Genomic DNA, 23,869 nt, shown 5'->3' on the forward strand with positions numbered 1-23,869 from the left:
TGCAAAAAAGGAATTTATAATACTGGGCCCACTTTAACAAAGCGGTTTTAGCACTACGATTATCTTACATTTGTGTTAGAGTATAGGGTTACGATCATCGTGGCGCCAAGATCACTTTGTGCGCGTGGGCCCTGTCCTGAAGCTTTATGTTTGTGGTTCAGAGAGGCGAAGTGGAATTGAATGGTCTTGCAATAGGTGTTAATTTTACTTTGGAAAGAAGACATCCACAATAAATATGACAATCCTTATTGTCCTTATTATGCTATGAAACGCTATTCCAATCATTCAACTTACGGACTCCAATGGGCAAGTTTAAAGTGATATGAATGTCAACATTTATGTTCCGTGGTCTTTTGAATTTGTGGGGAACCAGTAACTGAATTGTGCATATATCACGTCAAGGAATTATATACGGCGACTGGCGAGATCAGAGGTTCAGGTTTGGTTGACGCAAGTCATCATATCCCAAATGCATCAACAGTTACTTGATTGTCTGATTTAGTTATTTACATTCCGACGGAATATATCTAGACTATTGCCGAGTGCGGCGTAAAACAGCAAACGAAACATGGAACCTGGTTCGAAAAAAGTCGTGTCATTGGGTCGGTAGGGAATCTGCTCTAACACGCCCCAATGTAAAGTTTTGGATATGAAACATGACGTTTTCAAAATACCATATGGATAAAATGGCAAAATAATTTTTGGGGCGAGAAAAGGTTCGTGGCAAAAATTTGCACTGCATGATTGTTATTAATGAAGATAATTAAAAACTGTCCTTGACCATTTGCATCGGCGACCAAGGCTCCTGTGCAGAGCTCTCCCTTCGCTTAAAGCTCCGTAAAACAGGTACCGCTGTCAGGAGCTTACCCTAAGCAAGGCGTTTACGCCTAGAAAGGCAACCATTTTGATCACGAAGTCCAAGGTTTTAAGTGCTGTAGCAAATGAGGTTTAGAAACGGTTGTAAATGCTAAGTTGTGGTATGTATAATATATTGTGACTATTTATTGAGTATCCGACACGCCGTCATGATTTCAATACGAGGTTGAAGTTCGGCACCTAAAGAAATATAAAGACAGTAATCATTTGTTTTAGAAAGCATTTTCAAAAGTACAGTCTAGTTAATTCAGATGATGGGCGATGGGGTAGCCTAATGGTTAAAGCGTTGGCTCGTCACGCCGAACACCCGGGTTCGAATCCCCACAAGGGCACAATGTGTGAAGCCCATTTCTGGTGTCCCCCGCCGTGATGTTGCTGGAATATTGCTAAAAGCGGCGTAAAACCAAACTCAGTCAGTCAGTCAGTTCTTCAGATGAAAGCAAACCAGTGAACAGTTTCGAATTGGATCGTCATTGGATCGCTTTCGTAATTTTACAAGAATACGTCACAAGTAAAAAAGCAACATTTTATTAAACTGTTAAACAGAGGTAACATAACAGGAGACGTTTTAGTTTTATTCTCAGAAAAGTATATGAACACTGTCACTCTTTCGATTGATAATGAGTTTCAAAGAATCAGAAACAACTATATAATTACACAGGTATTTCACCCATTAATAATTTAAAACAGAAGAGAAAACAAAGCCTGGTATATAATCGAGTATGGGGAAGCGAACGGGTGATTGACATCATGAGCAACGATTATCATTGTCGGGGTACAATGACTTTGGAGTGACCTTATGCGACACCCGACCTTCATGTATGTCGGTTCTCACAGAAGCTGCTTGTCCTTTGCCCCCTATCTGCCTCGGAATGCCAGCGGATATGCGTTAACATGCATGTAAGGACCAATGTGTTGGATTACCCAGGTCAGCTAAAGTGCACATATATTCCCATGTTAGGAATATCGGGGGCGGTGGGGCAGCCTAATGGTTAAAGCGTTCGTTCGTCACGCCGAAGACCCGGGTTCGATTCCATGCATGAGTACAATGTGTGAAGCCCATTTCTGGTGTCCCCCGCCGTGATATTGCTGGAATATTACTAAAAGCGGCGTAGAACTAAACTCACTCACTCACCCATGTTAAGACAATGAGGAAACATACAAGAAGTGGTTGTGCAGTGATAAGGGTGTAATACAACTAGCTGCGATTTGGAATGTACATATACAGTGTTTCGGTGACTGTGTTCAGTCTAGAAACGTTTTGATGAAGTTTCTAATTTTGAAATCACTCAAGTGTCGACTGTTTTCAGTTATTCCTGCATTTATTGTTTACAAACTGGAAATGTTGCTGTCGTGTAGTCGGGAACAAAGTTTGTATCATACTCAAGACTGATAGCACCGTTGTCAAAACCAGAACCTGTTGGTTTGCAGACGGAACAACCACCACGACAGGATCCGAATATTACATTCCCGTTACTGGATCTGGTAACGGTTGTCCCGCTTGTCCATGCCAAGTAGTCCACAACCTTCACACCGGTTCCAGTTGTATCAATGCGGAATGAACCAGCCTCTTTAGCAACGCACGACTGAGAATCTCGGCAGTCCGCCCCCCGGCCAAAATATGTGAAACGACCGCTGGTCTCAGCAAACGCGTCGCCACCGTGAAGAAACCTGAAGTTCCACACGTTTAACTTCACTTTACTGAACGTAGTATTCCCTGCGTGTGTCCCTTTCCAATATGGCGAACATTCGTCAATATCGGTGTCTAGAAAATAGGAATAGTTGTCCCCGAATAAAGTGATATAAGAGACAGGACTAGCTGTCTCCATACCAGTGCAATATACTTTCACATACTGATAGTTCACATTTCTTATACGCATCCAGTATTCGCCGTCACTATAGTCGCTGTTGCAAGCCTTGACGTCAGCGCATGTGGCGACACGCTGACATGTGAAAGCGCTCCACGATCCATCTGGTTGACACACCCGCTCTCCTAATGGTTCGAACCCATATGAGCAGTTGTATGGTACAGACTGGTTGATATTCCAGAAATCCGGGATTTCACCAATCTGTAGAGTACAGAAATAATCACATTAACAAACGATTGTCAGAACCGTTCCATGTTGCTTTTTCAGATGTTTTGTTTGTTGTTTAACGCCGCACTCAGCAATATTCCAGCTATATGGCGGCGTTCTGTAGAGAATCAAGTTTGGACCAGACAATCCAATGAAAATATCATGAGCATCGATCTACGCAGTTGGGTTGCGATGACTTGTGTCAACCAAGTCACCGAGCCTGACCACCCGAACCCGTTATACGCCTCTTACGACAAGAATGGGTTCTTGAAGACCAGGGACGGTGGGGTAGTCCTAGTGGTTAAAGCGTTGGCTCGTCACGCCGAAGACCCGGGTTCGAATCCCCACATGGGTACAATGTGTGAAGCCCATTTCTGGTGTCCCCCGCCGTGATGTTGCTGGAATATTGCTAAAAGCGGCGTAAAACCAAACTCAGTCAGTCAGTCAGTCTTGAATACCATTCTAACCCGGAACTTTAGGTTAAGGCAGGGTGAAGTGTTGTCTTCAATACTGTTTTCTATTTGATGTTATTAATTGAAGATAACTGCATTTGTTATGATGTAAATTTCATTGTTTAATGGATATTGATGACCGGGATACTTTCTAAAACAAGTAAAGGACTACATAAGTTGGAATTAGAAGTTAACGTTCTTGAAATAGTTGTATTTAGCAAGAGTAGTAACAATTAGAGCAGTGACATGATAGTAAAATGAAAGTTGTTAAAATTTTAGATATGTAGGAATTGTTCTGTGTTATAATAGGTTTACTAAGGATGAAACACAGCTGATGTGTCAGTGCTGAAAACTGTTATTAACCAGGGTGTTATGAACAGTTATTTGACAAGGTGAATAACCATGCTATTCAAAACTTGGCGCATCAGGTGAAGATTTTCTTTTTGTAATACTGGCTTCAGTAAACAACCGTATGAGCAAGAATTATCTCTGGTGGCCCTGCTATGATCTTTGGATCAAGCCTTTTATCATGTCATAAATCAATTGTCTAATTCAGCTTGGTTCGAATCCCCAGCTTCAGTGTGGGTTCGAATATATGACAAATATTCCTAAGAAAGTGTAATCCCAAATATAACATATGTTACATTTGACCACTTTTTAAAATGGCATTGTGTATTTCATAGGTTTAAATTTAGCTGATTTAAACATTAGGATTATTGGTAAATACATGCTAAGATCATGTCAATATCTGACCACTTGTTCGAATATTCAGAAAAGTGCTGACATAATACCCCTGGTCAACGAGTACAGAACACTCCCTGCGGACTGATAATTATTCATCCTAACTGTTTCTTTGTACCAAGGATGCTCTGTCTCCGAAACATGTCTTAAGGACCACAAAGTGTAAAAGGCTTCATTATCGATTTACTTGGATTCTATGTACACGTTTCATACATAATATATGATGACGACCATGGTCTGAGAAAATGTTTAACTACGTTTGGAAAATACTGTGTAGATGAGAAAAGGTTTTAATGTTTTTGTTAACGATCTTTCAAGAACAAAGTTGTCAGGGATGTAAATAGAGCCAAAGGCTCGCATAATACAATTATTATTCCTAAAATATGATATTAATGACACGGAAACACACTCCCTTTATCATATAATGTCATTCTTAAAATTACTCTAAAAAAGAAGCAAATCGTACGTAAATATATATATGAAGAGAATCGAGCTTTCGCGTAAGAATACTTAGCGGTACACCAAGCTGAAGGTCGTTCATGACGGCGGCATATGGTTGTGACTAGTCGCTAATACAGTGCAAACATAATTCATGCCTAAAATAAGGATCTTTCTGTCTAAAAAGAAGAACAAAATCAGGCAGGGTTTTCTTGGTAGTGTTCCTATGTTCATTGCAGGTAATCACCTCATCACTATCAGTTTCTGATACCTGACGGAATCGATTCATCGTTTTCTTTGTTGTGATCGATAGATCGAAATCCTTGGTTGGTACCTTTCTTAGACGATAGCCTGTCACTCATGCCTCGTAATCCGTACCTTCAATTTGAATGAAGTTCTCCGTTACATGTTTTCCAAAGTCAATTACTGCAGTAACGACTCCAGAATATCTGTCATCAATTCTTACAGAATCACCAATATTGATAATGGGGGCAGCCATGTTTGTTTACAAACTCGTCCACGCAATGTAAACTCGCGACGACGTCATCAATGAAATGTTAAAACGTTTTAGGATTCTCATGGCATGTATGGAGTTTTGAGAAAGTAGTTCGTGGATTGACGTAATTTGCATAGTTATCAGATTTGGATACCAAGTTTATAAGATTGCTTTATTGCACTGATAACACCCTCCACTAGACTGACTGCGTTTGGTTTTACGCCGCTTTTAGCAATATTCCAACAACATCACGGCGGGGGACACCAGAAATGGGCTTCACACATTGTACCCATGTGGGGATTCGAACTCGGGTCTTCGGCGTGACGAGCCAACGCTTTAACCACTAGGCTACCCCACCGATGATAAATGAATATGTTTGTCTTGGTGCAATGCTTACGAACACGGGTACTAGTGTACACCTATCTCTATAGTGAGTGAGTGAGTATGGTTTTACGCCGCTTTTAACAATATTCCAACAATGTCATGGCGGGGAACACCAGAAATGGACTTCACACACAGTATCATTGTGGGGAATCGAACCCGGGTTTCAGCGTGACGAGCGAACGCTTGACAATGACAATACTTTATTACCCCAAAGGAAATTCCTTTTACATTTGATCACATGTGGTCACATAATTAAATATTAAATATGGCATAAAGGTTAAGAAAACACAAAACAACACAATAGGCAGACAAAGTTAACAGTCATTTAAAGCCACAAGACTACCCCACCGGTTTCCATTTCTCTGTACCACGGTTGTGAATTAAGATCCGGCGCTTATAAGAGACCCGGCGTTTATTTCTTAAACGGCTGCTTTACCCCCGGCGCTTGTTAGAGGCCGGCGCTTATTAAAGGAAATACGGTATTCGTTTTCTACTTTTGTTCACGCTTGAGGGGAACGGATGACATCTTCCATCTTGTTTCTCTTGGTATAAGTTGTGGACACCGTTATCAAATGGAGAAAAACAGAAAATCATAAATCCTGACGGAAGCTGTAGACTTAGTAGAGTCGCGATCGCTGAAATTGAGCAGCGAGAAAAAACAACGGGGAACAACTTATCATGGGGTCACACAAAGTCCGTGGTCTAGACTACCATTTGTCTGACCTCAGTTTTTGTGGAAGCCGCGGTGGCTGAGCGGGTTATGCGACTTTGAGTGTTGGCGATCAGGTGCCCGACTCTGAGAGCGTGGGTTCGAATCCAGGATGGGACTCAACCCAAGAAAAGTACTATGAAAGTGTAATCACAAATATAACGATATGTTAAACAGGGAACAAGTATGCATGATCCCTGTAACGGATTTCTCCTTGTTTACTAATATGATTTAGCATTCAAATGTTATCTCGTGACTGTGACTGTTCTTACGTGGTTTTTTTTTTCAAATTGTATTTGGTCAAACATTTGTAATTTACCATGCCCTAAAATATCAAAATCAGCAAAGTTGTTGATCAGTACTGACTTCAAAGTGGACCTTGACATGGATCCGTTTCGTTTCGTACTTTCCATTTCACGAAACCTACCTTTCAACATGTTGCTAATGAGTATGCAATGTTATACTTTTAAACGTTTTACTCATATATTTCCAACATGTAATTCGAAAACCAAAGCTATCAAACTTACTATTTCTCCTTTATGAACAGCCGGTGGCTCCCCGCAACACACAGTCAAACATTCTGATTCGTTGCCGTTCAGCTCCTTACAGACTTCAGTTTTCGTGCAGTTATGATTAGCGCATCCTCCAAGACTCATTGGCGGCCACCCACTTATATTACTGAACACATAGTCCTTTACATTTACCAAGTTGGTGGTAAAAGACTCCATTTTCGTTTTTTCGTTCAAGATGCAAAGGCCTGTATTTAGGTCAAAGTTGAAGGATAGGCATCGTCCATACATTTGACACTCCTTCACGCACTTTAGAACACTTCCGGTTGTTGTGTTCTGAAACTGTGAGCCAAGAAGGTAGGCATCCTGCTCAAGTTGAGAAAAGTTTGCCAAAGATGAACATACTGTTGTTTGTTTTGCTGACACAAGAAATATATTCAGCAGTATAAGAATGACCAGCATAGATTTACCCAGAGAGTTCAGTTCAGCGGATTTCATCCCTCGTCTAGTTTCAGCTTGAAGAACAGATATCTATGAAACTATTACTGTTTCACATGAAGTTTTCCATACAGTCTTCCGTCTCTGAAATCACCTGATCTCTCGACTAAATGATCGGATTTCTTCTTTTATCTGAAAACGTTTCAAGTTAAGCCAATTAGTGATGGACCTTGGCAGAGATCAATTAGATGTGTATCAAAAGACGCATTTTCAATTGGTTATTTCATACTGCAGTCGTTGGACTTTGTAATCAGATAATAGGATGACTTTGGACGACAGTGTTTACTACTATGTCTACAAACGCAGTTAACGATTCTAATTATTTCTTAGGTGTTTTTTGATTTTCAATTTTGAGAACGAAATATTGTATAACAAGAATTAGAGTTGCATTTTTCACAAATTTAAGCAGGATATACATGATTCGTGTCATTTGATTAGAACGTAGCCATGGTAACGAAGGGTTCAAAAGTATACATCCCATTAGACAGGAGGTATTGAATAATCCAGGATAAATTGGGAATAAACAGGGGAAACGCCGGAAGGAAATACAAGTTACAAGCAAACTCAATTCATTAGGAAACATATGTCGATGGGAATCACGAAACTTGGAAGCACAAGTTATTAGGAAATCCACGTCAGTAGAAACTATATGTCGATGAGAAACATGGCGGTAGGAAACATGATAGCAGGAAACAGATTAGTATTAAACCCACGCCAGTATGAAACATATGTCGATGGAAAATACATTAGAAGGAAAGACCTTAGTAGAAAATAAAATACGAAACACACACGTCATTAGGAAACAAATGTCGAAAGGAAACATGACAGTTGGAAGCACAACTTACTAGAAAACACGTGTCATGAGAAACCATATGTCGATGGGAAACATAACAATAGGTAAACATGTTAGTGGGAAATATATGTCAAAAGGAATAAGGTTGGTAGAAACCCATGTCAGTGGAAAACATATGCCATTAGAAAACACCAAAAATAGATCAGTAGGAAACACGCGCCAGTAGCAATCATACGTCGATGGGAAACATGACAATAAGAAACACAAGTTAGTAGGAAACACGCGTAGGAAACACGCGCCAGTAGCAACCATACGTCGATGGGAAACATGACAATAAGAAACACAAGTTAGTAGGAAACACGCGCCAGTAGCAATCATACGTCGATGGGAAACATGACAATAAGAAACACAAGTTAGTAGGAAACACGCGTAGGAAACACGCGCCAGTAGCAATCATACGTCGATGGGAAACATGACAATAAGAAACACAAGTTAGTAGGAAACACGCGTAGGAAACACGCGCCAGTAGCAATCATACGTCGATGGGAAACATGACAATAAGAAACACAAGTTAGTAGGAAACACGCGTAGGAAACACGCGCCAGTAGCAATCATACGTCGATGGGAAACATGACAATAAGAAACACAAGTTAGTAGGAAACACGCGTAGGAAACACGCGCCAGTAGCAATCATACGTCGATGGGAAACATGACAATAAGAAACACAAGTTAGTATGCAAAACACGCGTAGGAAACACGCGCCAGTAGCAATCATACGTCGATGGGAAACATGACAATAAGAAACACAAGTTAGTAGGAAACACGCGTAGGAAACACGCGCCAGTAGCAATCATACGTCGATGGGAAACATGACAATAAGAAACACAAGTTAGTAGGAAACACGCGTAGGAAACACGCGCCAGTAGCAATCATACGTCGATGGGAAACATGACAATAAGAAACACAAGTTAGTAGGAAACACGCGAAGGAAACACGCGCCAGTAGCAATCATACGTCGATGGGAAACATGACAATAAGAAACACAAGTTAGTAGGAAACACGCGTAGGAAACACGCGCCAGTAGCAATCATACGTCGATGGGAAACATGACAATAAGAAACACAAGTTAGTAGGAAACACGCGTAGGAAACACGCGCCAGTAGCAATCATACGTCGATGGGAAACATGACAATAAGAAACACAAGTTAGTATGAAACACGCGTAGGAAACACGCGCCAGTAGCAATCATACGTCGATGGGAAACATGACAATAAGAAACACAAGTTAGTAGGAAACACGCGTAGGAAACACGCGCCAGTAGCAATCATACGTCGATGGGAAACATGACAATAAGAAACACAAGTAAGTAGGAAACACGCGAAGGAAACACGCGCCAGTAGCAATCATACGTCGATGGGAAACATGACAATAAGAAACACAAGTAAGTATGAAACACGCGAAGGAAACACGCGCCAGTAGCAATCATACGTCGATGGGAAACATGACAATAAGAAACACAAGTAAGTATGAAACACGCGAAGGAAACACGCGCCAGTAGCAATCATACGTCGATGGGAAACATGACAATAAGAAACACAAGTAAGTATGAAACACGCGTAGGAAACACGCGCCAGTAGCAATCATACGTCGATGGGAAACATGACAATAAGAAACACAAAGTATGAAAGTATGAAACACGCGTAGGAAACACGCACCAGTAGCAATCATACGTCGATGGGAAACATGACAATAAGAAACACAAGTTAGTATGAAACACGCGTAGGAAACACGCGCCAGTAGCAATCATACGTCGATGGGAAACATGACAATAAGAAACACAAGTTAGTAGGAAACACGCGCGGGGAAACACGCACCAGTAGCAATCATACGTCGATGGGAAACATGACAATAAGAAACACAAGTAAGTAGGAAACACGCGTAGGAAACACGCGCCAGTAGCAATCATACGTCGATGGGAAACATGACAATAAGAAACACAAGTTAGTATGAAACACGCGTAGGAAACACGCGCCAGTAGCAATCATACGTCGATGGGAAACATGACAATAAGAAACACAAGTTAGTAGGAAACACGCGTAGGAAACACGCGCCAGTAGCAATCATACGTCGATGGGAAACATGACAATAAGAAACACAAGTTAGTAGGAAACACGCGTAGGAAACACGCACCAGTAGCAATCATACGTCGATGGGAAACATGACAATAAGAAACACAAGTTAGTAGGAAACACGCGTAGGAAACACGCGCCAGTAGCAATCATACGTCGATGGGAAACATGACAATAAGAAACACAAGTTAGTAGGAAACACGCGTAGGAAACACGCGCCAGTAGCAATCATACGTCGATGGGAAACATGACAATAAGAAACACAAGTTAGTATGAAACACGCGTAGGAAACACGCACCAGTAGCAATCATACGTCGATGGGAAACATGACAATAAGAAACACAAGTTAGTAGGAAACACGCGTAGGAAACACGCGCCAGTAGCAATCATACGTCGATGGGAAACATGACAATAAGAAACACAAGTTAGTAGGAAACACGCGTAGGAAACACGCGCCAGTAGCAATCATACGTCGATGGGAAACATGACAATAAGAAACACAAGTAAGTACGAAACACGCGTAGGAAACACGCGCCAGTAGCAATCATACGTCGATGGGAAACGTGACAATAAGAAACACAAGTTAGTATGAAAATCAAGTTAGCGAGGAACATGCTGGAAACAGGTTGGTAGGAAACACATGTCAATATCACACATACGTCATTAGAAAACACCAAAATCGGAAACACACAAGTCAGTAACAACCGCCGATGGGAAGCATGTCAATAGGAAACGTAGGTCGACGAGAAACACAGCAGTAGGAACCAATGTAGTGGAAAGCATGTTAACTGAAACAGGTTAGTAGGAAATCCATGTCAACAGGAAACATGTCATCAAAAAACAGGACAGTAGGAAACACACATGACAATAGGAAACACGCAAATCAGTGTAAAACAAATACATCCGTTTGGATTTAACCCAAAGCTTGAGTCCTACTACTTTTCCTACCTGTGAGCTGTGGAGTTCCGGCGTCGTGCCATCAGTGCAGGGACATCTTCACCTCTGTCTGTTACGATAAATATTGTACAGCCACTAAGTTCGTGGTAAACTGATCATTAGCGCCGATAACGATTGATTTTCTCCGTTAATGCCGGCGTCCATGAAATATAAATACAATACTCGGAAACCATGTCCACAACTTAACTCACTTGCTAACTTCAAACAAGTCATTATCGACACAGACGATGACGACACACGACGTCGACACACACCTACACGATGAACACAATACACACCTACCACACTTCACCAAGGACAAAGTACTTCAGCGTGTTAAACATTACCGTACATTAGAAGAAACATGGTCGCAATTGTTTGCCTTGCTTCGATATTAACAAACCGTTTACTAACATGATGGTTTGGACGTCATCGTTGACAAAACAAATTCATTAGACGTGTCAATGCGCCATAAAAGGTTTATTTCGGGACGTTTTAATGGATGGGTTAAAGGGATACGTCTTTAGAGCATAGGTATTTCTTAGTCCGTCCACTTGTCAATATCTGGTCATGGTTCCACACTTGCCTTTTCTGTGTTAACCGATTAATGGATTATTGCACATATCGATAATCATTAGAGAAGATTTTACAAAGTCAACATCCATGTTCCGATCTTGGCTTGTTTCGTTTCATCGTTTCTTGACGTGGTATATGTCACGTGACAACTACCTATACCAGTGAGAAAGTAAGATACTTCATGGATAACAACTTCTTTATTATATATGATGCGAGGTTTTGGCATAGATTATTATACCGTTGTCGACCCATGAAAGTCCGGGTTAGAGTGCATCTTCAGTAACCCACGCTTGTCGTTAGAGCAGACTAAAGGGATAGGGTGGTCAGGCTCGCTGGCTTGGTTGACACATGTCTTCGGTTCCCAATTGCGCAGGTCGATGCTCATGCTGTTGATCACTGGATTGTGAGGTCCAGACTTCATTATTTACAGACCACCGCCATATAGCTGGAATATTGCTGAGTGCGCCGTAAAACTCACTCACTCACCATATGCATGAAATCCAGCTACAGCTGTGAATAGGTTCATTATGAAGATTATATACAATAGAATATACCATTGAAGATAACTTAGATGAATTGTTTGTAAATAATTTAGACCTAAAAGTTGACATACGAGTTTTAACATCAACAGAAAGTGGGACTCTACCTAGTTCACCATAAAGCATATACAATGGGGTACTTTTCATTACAGGTAATACTTTGCTCATAAAACATATATGTACATTTTCAATTTGTTTTAAATTAACATATCCCCAACATAGCACAGCCGTACAACAAACTGGTGTCACCACTGAATCAAAGAGCTGACATTGTATTGATAAATTTGACATTCGACTTCTGTGTAAAACAAAATACATGGCTTTTTAGTAGTAGCTTGTTGGCTCGTCACGCCGAACACCCGAGTTCGAATCCCCACATGGGTACAATATGTTAAGCCCATTCCTGGTGTCCCCCGCCGTGATGTTGCTGGAATATTGCTAAAAGCGGCGTAAAACCAAACTCAGTCAGTCAGTCAGTGTTGACAGAGATTTGATCTAGATAATTTGAAAGAACATTTTCTATCAAAACTAACTCCAAGATATTTATGCACAATATCAGTTTTCCTTAGGTTCAACTAACTGGCTGTAATATCCAATTGGGACATTCCCATTTAAAAATGGGTTCTGCCCTAATTAATCCCTAAAAGCAAAAGGACAATTGGGATGTCTAGATAATGGGATGCCTAACTAATGGGAGTAAACCGATAGGCAGTAATGCAGTCAACTAATTGATCAGGGCCTAATTACCAATCACTGAGAGGATGTTTAAATGACTAACCTGGCTGCCCGACCACCCGGGACGGGTTATTTTCAACACGGACTGCCAGATTCTCAAATTCACCTGCCCGACGGTCGGGTTAAAATTTAGACGTGTACATGAAGAAATTCATCATATTTCAGGATAATAAATCATTATTAATTCACTCGTAAAAATAAATGATGAATTCCAATTGGATGATAAACTACGTCGCTTGTCAAACCTAAACTATTAGCGGGCAGGTAAGTTTTGGTCAGGGCTGGCAAGTTTTACATCTAACCAGCCTTGAGGTCTGGCTGAAATATTTGGGAGTTTCATACCCTGCTAATATACCACGACCACTTGGGTGAGTACAAACACACTTAGTGATCCGATAAGTGCTTTCAGTATTAAGTGAGTGAGTGAGTATGGTTTTAGCAATATTCCAGCAATGTCACTGCGGGGGACGCCAGAAATGGACTTCACACATTGTACCCATGTGAGTAATCGAACCCGGGCTTTCAGCGTGACGTGCGACCGATTTAGCCACCACTGTAGGCTACCACATCGTCCCTTCAGCGTTAAGGGTCACTCACTATCACTCTCTGAGTGACTAAATGATGTAGGTAAAACTACATCAGCCTACTATACAGACACACGGGCACTTGGCCAGAACTACCTCTCGGTAAATAAGTGAAAGCAAGTCAGACTAAATTAGAACATTTCATAATGAAAAACGTACAAGTCAAAACATTGATTACACAACAGTCTCGTTTCTTGTTGACAGGGTTCCGCCCTATCGCGCAACTAAGTACAATAACCAGACCAGAATTTTGAGACCAATTCATTTAACTGGATACATAAATATTAATCAGTATTATTTGATACATCTAAGCACTTGTATATTGCAACACTACGCTCCTTATAATCCTTGCAAACATGTCGTGCAGCGTGCTCTGTCGTACAGCGAGCTCTGACAAATGGAAACCTGGAAATCTCAAAACGAGGCTCTGCCGCTAGAAAGGTTGGGCGGCCTGGTACGGAACTGATATTATATCAATCAAATTGTGCGTTACAGAACTACACTGAATAAGTGCAACACACATAACAGGTGTAACCAGTAAGCCAGATGCATTGTGAATCAGTTTACGACCTCATCAATCATGGGCAGTCTGTGACGTCTTAGTTAAGGTCATGCTGCCTACGCCTCGCCATAAAATATAGAAATACGATGTTGTTAAAGTTTAAAATTCAAATTCATTTAACAATACCATTTTCTTATGAAACAAGGCATTGGAATTCAGTGTAACCATAGTTATTTGTGATGTCTACTTTCTCTTTCACACGAGAAACTTCGGATCGGCTGAAAAGTAGGTCATTGTCTGAATAGGTTAATGAGACTCATGTTTCGGTTTGGCACTTGGCCTGGTCAAGTTCATCCATAGATACAGACCAGTAATCTAAATATACGATTAAAAACAAACTGCTATTATATAAACCATGTATGGTGTCTACGTTTTTCGTTTATTGTACCATAAACATACATTAGCAATAACACAAACAGTTCAGAAAACGGAAACACACAATCTATATCCAAGTTTCCACGTAGAGACTTCAGTGGCGATCATCGGGAGACAAGCAGTAGCAGGTGGACCAAGCATGGCCCAGCAGTCACTGGAAGTGAGTGAGTGAGTATGGTTTTACTCCGCTTTTAGCGATAGTCCAACAATATCAGGGCGGGTGGGTGGGTTTTCACCAGAAATAGGCTTCACACATTGTATCCATGTGGAGAATCGAATCCGGGTCTTCAGAGTGACGAGCGCACGCTTTAAAACACACGCGCACGCACACACGCACACGCACACACAAACCACCCAATCACCAAAGTCACTGGCAGTGTTGATCCCTACTCAACCAGTCTTATTCATAGGGCGTGGACAGACTTCGGGGAAGACTATCTTTCTTCAGTGTCGCCTAATTAAACAATCTTTTTGACATGGCCGGATTAACAGAATTTGTGTTAGATTAGATACAAGAATATGTACAGTAAAGTAGGATATTTGTGTAGAAAGAGCGTGAAGGATACTACGAGAATGTTTTTTTTATTGAGAATAATTTGACAATGGTGAGGTAAAAATCAAGTTTGAACGGAAGCAGAGGTGCGCAGAACACATGCGCACTAACAATGGTAGAAAAAGGGTAGGCTACACGCGAACTGCGTGACAGTATCATCGTATTGTATCATGGAATAAATACTGTTATCGCTTCGCATCGTCGTTTCATCGCTTGGCGTCATTACATCATAGTTTTGCCCTCAGGTATCGTGCTTTTATATCATCGCTTCGAGTCATCATACCATCGCATCCTGGCATCCTACATTCAGAGCTACAGATAACTTTTTTGGGTCATTGAGTTATGTACCCGCTTGTCTTCATCTCAATTGGGTATCCTGATTTTCCTTTGAGTAACCAAACAAATTGTACTCACCTCACTCAAAATCTATAGGGTATTTTGCCATTTTCCATTAATTGTAAAAATATAATAAAGTTTAAATGTTAGTGTTTGTTATTTATATTTGATCTGTAATATGAGAAACGATATGAAAGACTGCTAGTTGAGTGTTCATGTGCCGAAATAGAATCTCTCAATATACCTCAGTTGCTTTATCTATCCACCGGTACGCAAGCTGAGATTTGACATTTTTGTGTGTACGCATGTACAATCAAATTTATTGAGTATTTACAAAAATACAAGCGTACTTGTACGCAACAGACGTAATAGAAATTGAGTTTTCACATACATATTTGCGTAACTTACGCAGATACGTAGCTTATCTGTACCTCTGACTACATGTATCATCATATAACGTCGGTGTGTTCCTATCACAGAACTCGCTCCTCCCGTCGAAGACCCGGGTTCGATTCCGTACGTGGGCCTAACGTGTAAAGCCCATTTCTGGTGCCCCCGTCGTGATACTGCTGGAATATTGCTAAAAGTGGCGTAAAACATAACTCACTCCTATCACAGACCCGAGCAATCAAATCGCTTCGCGTCGTATCTTCATTTCGTAATGGGAGGTGGGGTAGCCTAGTGGTTAAAGCGTTCGCTTATCACGCCGAAGATCCGGGTTCGATAGTCAACTCAGATAGTCATTTCGCAACATCACAAATTCCTTTCACCTCTAGTATGTAGTGCAATCTCTTGCTACAATCAAACAGAAATATTGTCTTAGAGAAGTCTCTCAGTAAGAGTAAGTGATTGAGTGAGTGAGTATGGATTTATGCCGCTTTTAGCAATATTCCAGTAATATCACGGCGGGGGACACCGGAAATGGGCTTCACACATTGTGCCCATGTGGGGAATCGAACCCGGGTCATCGGCGTGACGAGCGAACGCTTTAACCACTAGGCTACCCCACCGCCCCTCTCTCAGTAAGGTTCTGTTGTCCCCCGCTGTGATATTGCTGGAATATTGCTAAAAGCGGTGTAAAACCAAACTCAGTCAGTCAGTCTCTCAGTAAGACAATTCAAGAATCATGAACAGTGCATGTTATATAAGTAAATATTGACTGTGGTGTGCCTCCTTATGTGCTTCGCGTCTAATGACTAGACGCCGTGGAACATCCACATTCTTGTGCATCAGACAATAATCGACTGGATTTTAGCAGCATAAATGATACATGTAAGTCAGTACTGCCACTCAATTGTTCTCCAAGGACAACACGTGTGTTCGCATCAGTCCATTACTATCTGAAGAATTACCTTTTTATTAAGTCCTAAATCGATGCATAGTGACAGTAACGCTCAGAAATTCTTCTTGTTTCACAAAGCACCGGCACAAGAAGCGTGTTTTTAATGTAAATGATATTCAAGCGATTGAATTTTAGATGTGTTCTCAACATTTTTAAGCTATGCTGCGATTCGAGGACAAGCAAAGAGACATTAAGCTTTAAAGGTTTCGATTCAGTCAACATATGGTCGTGACCTTGAAGTAAAGGGGGACGGTATTTTGGTCTTCTAAATTCGATATTTTATGGATCGTCTACTAATATCAACATTCGTATTAACTTCTTTAAGAGGCATTTAGAAGTTGGATCAATATGGAAGGATGACAATATATGGATGAACAACTTCTTTATTGCTGTGAGAGCAACGGGGTTTTTTTTGTAGGTTCTAACACGGTTATCAAACAAGTGATGAACAGAATGATGACAGAGAAGCATATACAAGCAGGAGGTCAAATTAATATTATTAATTATTATATAGGTAGTATTTTTCCTGTACCACGATTTGTCAAAAGACCGTCACATGATTGACTACAAAACACGATATTGACTTGAGTTTTCTGATAAATTACGATATTGACTTGGGTTACTAAAAATAGACAAGGAATCCCATACGAAGGGGCTTCCCCCGCTTTTCAGCCAATCAGATCACTCGGATAGATGGCACAGTATGTGCATTAAAAGTTTATGTTAAAACCCGTTTCTCTTTCATTATATAATAAAACAATTATAGACTATAATTGTATAATAATCTCGGTCATCGGTATATCACCCAGGAACCGATCATTTTACATTCTTGGGTGGGGTTTGGGAGGATGGGATCGGGTTTGGTGGAGGGGGTTTAGGGGTGCGGCAGGGATAAGCCTCCTGGATTTCATAGCTAACATTGTCCTGGATATTGTTTGAAAGAAATAATTGCTTCAGACATATTGCCTTGTTGACAGTGGTCAAATGTTATAAATACTGTATGCGAAAAACACCGTTTTTAGACAAGTACAGTGTCCGTCGGATATATAATTGGCAAAGCTAAATAAAGAAATATGTGAGTCTATCTTTGGTCTGATTTAAACGACTGAAAGGTTCTTTTTATGACTGAAGTATTATCTGAACAATTGTGTAACAAAATAAATCATATCATATTCAATGACTTGCAAAAATATATTTTATATAAAGCACATTTATATGAAGTAAAGGAAATCTGAAAGAAGCATTTCAAAATTTACTTAAATCGTCAGCTATTATCAAATATATCAACAAATAAGAAAATAACCGATTATAGTGTTTGGGGGGATCTACACAGGCGGTAAATGTTGGATTTACATTTTACAACAAATGATTTGCGGTACATACTCAACAGGCAAAATAGAATAAAAATAAAAGTTTCATGTTTTTGTCTTCTTTTCTGATGTAGATATGAACAATTTATAACTTTAAAACTGACCGACCCAACTTTAGGGCAGGGTGGCTCCGTGAAAACAGAAAACAATTGCCCACCTTACATCCCGAAGGTCTGACGACATGAAGTGAGTGAGTGAGTGAGTTGAGTTTTACGCCACACTCAGCAATATTCCAGCTATATGGCGGCGGTCTGTAAATAATCGAGTCTGGACCAGACAATCCAGTGATCAACAGCATGAGCATCGATCTGCACAATTGGGAACCGATGACATGTGTCAACCAAGTCAGCGAAACTGACCACCCGATCCCGTTAGTCGCCTCTTACGACAAGATAGTCGCCTTTTTTATGGCAAGCACATGGGTTGCTGAAGACCTATTCTACCCCGGATCTTCATGAAAGTTCCAGCGAAGACTCTGATAAGCATGACTGTAAAAGCAAAGTCTGATACGGTTTTTGAAGCAAGGGACGCCAGAACACTCTTCCGACATTAGCATAACTGGTAGCACCTCCGTACCCTATTAAGACCCTAACAGTAATACGCATCCTGCTGAGGTATCTGCCTCTTAATGGGTAAGTTCCTCGATTGGTGCCCGACTGGGACCAGATGGAGATTCAGTGTCTTACTGATTTTCATAAATTCTGGATTAAACCTGATTTTAAGTGTTGACTGACTGAGTTTGATTTTACGCCGCTTTTAGCAATATCACGGCGAGGGACACCAGAAATAGGCTTCACTCATTGTACCCATGTGGGGATTCGAACCCGGGTCTATGGCGTGACGAGCCAACGCTTTAACCACTAGGCTACCCCACCGCCCCTTTAAGTGTTGAAATCATCTCAAAATCAATATATACCCATGTCTTTTGTTATTCTATGGACATGAAGCAGAGGCGGAAGAGGCCAAATTTAATGTGACATGCAATTTTTCAGTTGTAAAGGGGCGATGGGGTAGCATAGGGGTTAAAGCGTTCGCTCGTCACGCCGAAGACCCAGGTTCGATTCCCCACATGGGTACAATGTGTGAAGCTCATTTATTGTGTCCCCTGCCGTGATATAGCTGGAATATCGCTGAAAGTGGCGTAAAACTTCACTCACTCACTCATTGGTAAAGGCTAGACAACCAGACGCCGATCAGTCTTAAGTGCTGACGTCAGACCTCTATTCATCATTCTGGAACAGGTTCCACATGCCACGCCTCGGGGAAAATAAGAGATGGAGAGCGACAGGTGCGCTTCAGTCTGGTACCTCGCAGCGTGACGTTGCTCTTGGATTCAATGTCCATAGAAACACCATTTGACACTTATGTCGACGTTTTCAGAAAAATAACTAGCAAGTTATAGACCGTTGTCGTAGTGGCTGTTGTGGTTGACAAGTAACGGTCAGGTGTCAAGACCGATGGATTCGAACCACGTACCTCCGACACGGGTTCCACTCAGCAACCCTTACAGCCCGTACATATCTGGCAACAGAGGTGTATCTGCGAGCACAGTTCGACGTCTTCCACATGCAAGACGCCCAGCCCGGCGGCCAATATTAACGCCGGAACGTAGATGTCGACGTCTCCAGTGGACCAGGCCAAGTGCTCAGCTTGTACAGCAATGTCTTAATCAGAACAGTGATGATGTGTTACTCAGGCCCGCACTATTCAATGATTTGTGATCCATGACGTTCTCGTCATCCGAATCCTCCAACAACGCGTCAGGAACTCTTCCCAAGGACTTTCAAAGTCTTTTCGTGGCCTCAGTGAGGTGAAAGTGCCAGGTCGGCATCAATACACGAGGTAGACACGCCCCCTACTAACAGTGTGAACTTATTTGCATATGCCACGTGTGCTGTACCTGTGGACTGTAGATCGTTACCATACCTTAGAATTTTGTCTTTCCGTGTAATAACATTTCATTCGCGGCAGTATCTGTTTAACACTGTGTGACAATCACTTTTGCATTCGAGTATACTTTGATTCTGAAATGCATCGAAAAGGAAAGGTCACCATGGTACAGAAACATAATTTATATTAATAATAATAATAATATGCGAAATTTATACAGCGCCCTATATGGCTTAACATAAAACCACTCTAAGGCGCTCAACAGTGTTCAAGGGTGAGATCTTCAAAATATTTTCATTTTTTATTGTATAAATTGTTTTTGTGACGATATGGCTGAGATATTGCCGATGTGACGTTAAATATTAACTCACTCACTCACTCATTCACTCAAGGGTGAGAGTCGGTATAAACATTTATATATATATATATATATATATATATATATATATGTGGGTTTTGATGCCCTTTTGAAACAATTGTATGAATCAGAGTCTCTGATTGTGACTGGTAGATTTTTTTGGCCAATGACAGTGGAGATTGAATAGGAAATAAAGGTTCGAAAAAGGAAAGGACGACTGAAATGTCTGTCATACTGGTGTAAAGCCAGTTCTATCTTTTGTATTCTTTAAATTGTCTCTCGTAATCCCATAAGGGATAGCTCATCAAATGTATATTTTATACGTGTAAATATTTTATATATGTTATACTTGTATAAGGTGAGACTTAAAACATCTGTCTGCCCATTATTGGCGCTCTTTCTCTCAGACAAAGCTCTAGGTGGACAACAACCCAACCGTAATTATCTTATATAGATAATTCAATTTGGTGGTATGATTAATTTCAACAAAAACATGTACCTCTCTATAAAGAACATAGTCGATGATATTTCAGATCTACCGATCAATGTGTTAGTGCGATACCCTTTGATGGCAACAGAACAATATACCTTCGTTTGAACAAGGAGGTATTCATAGATTTCCATTCACCATGGTAAACACGTGCCAGTAGCAATCATACGTCGATGGGAAACATGACAATAAGAAACACAAGTTAGTAGGAAACACGCGTAGGAAACACGCCAGTAGCAATCATACGTCGATGGGAAACATGACAATAAGAAACACAAGTTAGTATGAAACACGCGTAGGAAACACGCACCAGTAGCAATCATACGTCGATGGGAAACATGACAATAAGAAACACAAGTTAGTATGAAACACGCGTAGGAAAACACGCGCCAGTAGCAATCATACGTCGTTGGGAAACATGACAATAAGAAACACAAGTTAGTAGGAAACACGCGTAGGAAACACGCGCCAGTAATCATACGTTGATGGGAAACATGACAATTAGAAACACAAGTTAGTAGGAAACACGCGTGGGAAGCACGCGCCAGTAGCAATCATACGTCGATGGGAAACATGACAATAAAACACAAGTTAGTAGGAAACACGCGTGGGAAGCACGCGCCAGTAGCAATCATACGTCATTGGGAAACATGACAATAAGAAACACAAGTTAGTAGGAAACACGCGTAGGAAACACGCGCCAGTAGCAATCATACGTCGATGGGAAACATGACAATAAGAAACACAAGTTAGTATGAAACACGCGTGGGAAGCACGCGCCAGTAGCAATCATACGTCGTTGGGAAACATGACAATAAGAAACACAAGTTAGTAGGAAACACGCGTAGGAAACAAGCGCCAGTAGCAATCATACGTCAATGGGAAACGTGACAATAAGAAACACAAGTTAGTATGAAACATGCGTGGGAAACACGCGCCAGTAGCAATCATACGTCGATGGGAAACATGACAATAAGAAACACAAGTTAGTAGGAAACACGCGTAGGAAACACGCGCCAGTAGCAATCATACGTCGATGGGAAACATGACAATAAGAAACACAAGTTAGTAGGAAACACGCGTAGGAAACACGCCCCAGTAGCAATCATACGTCGATGGGAAACATGACGATAAGAAACACAAGTTAGTATGAAACACGCGCAGGAAACACGCGCCAGTAGCAATCATACGTCGATGGGAAACATGACAATAAGAAACACAAGTTAGTATGAAACACGCGTAGGAAACACGCGCCAGTAGCAATCATACGTCGATGGGAAACATGACAATAAGAAACACAAATTAGTAGGAAACACGCGTAGGAAACACGCACCAGTAGCAATCATACGTCGATGGGAAACATGACAATAAGAAACACAAGTTAGTAGGAAACACGCGTAGGAAACACGCGCCAGTAGCAATCATACGTCGATGGGAAACATGACAATAAGAAACACAAGTTAGTAGGAAACATGCGTTGGAAACACGCACCAGTAGCAATCATACGTCGATGGGAAACGTGACAATAAGAAACACAAGTTAGTAGGAAACACGCGTAGGAAACACGCGCCAGTAGCAATCATACGTCGATGGGAAACATGACAATAAGAAACACAAGTTAGTATGAAACACGCGCCAGTAGCAATCATACGTCGATGGGAAACATGACAATAAGAAACACAAGTTAGTAGGAAACACGCGTAGAAAACACACGCCAGTAGCAATCATACGTCGATGGGAAACATGACAATAAGAAACACAAGTTTGTAAAGAAACACGCGTAGGAAACACGCGCCAGTAGCAATCATACGTCGATGGGAAACATGACAATAAGAAACACAAGTTAGTAGGAAACACGCGTAGGAAACACGCGCCAGTAGCAATCATACGTCGATGGGAAACATGACAATAAGAAACACAAGTTGGTAGGAAACACGCCTAGGAAACACGCGCCAGTAGCAATCATACGTCGATGGGAAACATGACAATAAGAAACACAAGTTGGTAGGAAACACGCGTAGGAAACACGCGCCAGTAGCAATCATACGTCGATGGGAAACATGACAATAAGAAACACAAGTTAGTATGAAACACGCGTAGGAAACAAGCGCCAGTAGCAATCATACGTCGATGGGAAACATGACAATAAGAAACACAAGTAAGTAGGAAACACGCGTAGGAAACACGCGCCAGTAGCAATCATACGTCGATGGGAAACATGACAATAAGAAACACAAGTTGGTAGGAAACACGCGTAGGAAACAAGCGCCAGTAGCAATCATACGTCGATGGGAAACATGACAATAAGAAACACAAGTTAGTATGAAACACGCGTAGGAAACACGCGCCAGTAGCAATCATACGTCGATGGGAAACATGACAATAAGAAACACAAGTAGGAAACACGCGTAGGAAACACGCGCCAGTAGCAATCATACGTCGATGGGAAACATGACAATAAGAAACACAAGTTAGTATGAAAATCAAGTTAGTGAGGAACATGCTGGAAACAGGTTGGTAGGAAACACATGTCAATATCACACATACGCCATTAGGAAACACCAAAATCGGAAACACACAAGTCAGTAACAACCGCCGATGGGAAGCATGTCAATAGGAAACGTAGGTCGACGAGAAACACACAAGTAGGAACCAATGTAGTGGAAAGCATGCTAACTGAAACATGTTAGTAGGAAATCCATGGAAACATGTCATCAAAAAACAGGACAGTAGGAAACACACATGACAATAGGAAACACGCAAATCAGTGTAAAACAAATACATCCGTTTGGATTTAACCCAAAGCTTGAGTCCTACTACTTTTCCTACCTTTGAGCTGTGGAGTTCCGGCGTCGTGCCATCAGTGCAGGGACATCTTCACCTCTGTCTGTTACGATAGATATTGTACAGCCACTAAGTTCGTGGTAAACTGATCATTAGCGCCGATAACGATTGATTCTCTCCGTTAATGCCGGCGTGCATGAAATATAAATACAATACTCGGAAACCATGTCCACAACTTAACTCACTTGTTAACTTCAAACAAGTCATTATCGACACAGACGATGACGACACACGACGTCGACACACACCTACACGATGAACACAATACACACCTACCAC

At 41.2% G+C, this 23,869-nt stretch overlaps 1 protein-coding gene across 1 annotated transcript; it reads right to left on the reverse strand.

The window, feature by feature from the left end:
• Window positions 1–1,960: 1,960 nt before the first annotated feature.
• On the reverse strand, window positions 1,961–23,627 carry LOC124292449. The gene is made up of 3 exons (XM_046729533.1): window positions 23,576–23,627; window positions 6,699–7,310; window positions 1,961–2,945 (listed from the first exon to the last, which is right to left on the reverse strand). Exons 2-3 carry the CDS (start codon window positions 7,176–7,178, stop codon window positions 2,199–2,201), a joined length of 1,227 nt encoding a protein of 408 aa, XP_046585489.1. The 5' UTR covers window positions 7,179–7,310; window positions 23,576–23,627; the 3' UTR covers window positions 1,961–2,198.
• Between the last annotated feature and the right edge of the window lie 242 nt (window positions 23,628–23,869).

This window comes from Haliotis rubra, unplaced genomic scaffold, assembly GCF_003918875.1.
Source record: "Haliotis rubra isolate DU_JTF1 unplaced genomic scaffold, ASM391887v1 Scf518, whole genome shotgun sequence".
NCBI classification, from domain to species: domain Eukaryota; kingdom Metazoa; phylum Mollusca; class Gastropoda; order Lepetellida; family Haliotidae; genus Haliotis; species Haliotis rubra.

Bases quoted from the DNA above. Each gene is read 5' to 3' on its own strand.
- LOC124292449 (XM_046729533.1), bottom strand. From the start codon at position 7,178: ATGAAATCCGCTGAACTGAACTCTCTGGGTAAATCTATGCTGGTCATT. The intron at 2,946-6,698 runs GTAAGTTTGATA...TGTACTCTACAG, and splicing joins CTGTTCATAAAGGAGAAATA to ATTGGTGAAATCCCGGATTT.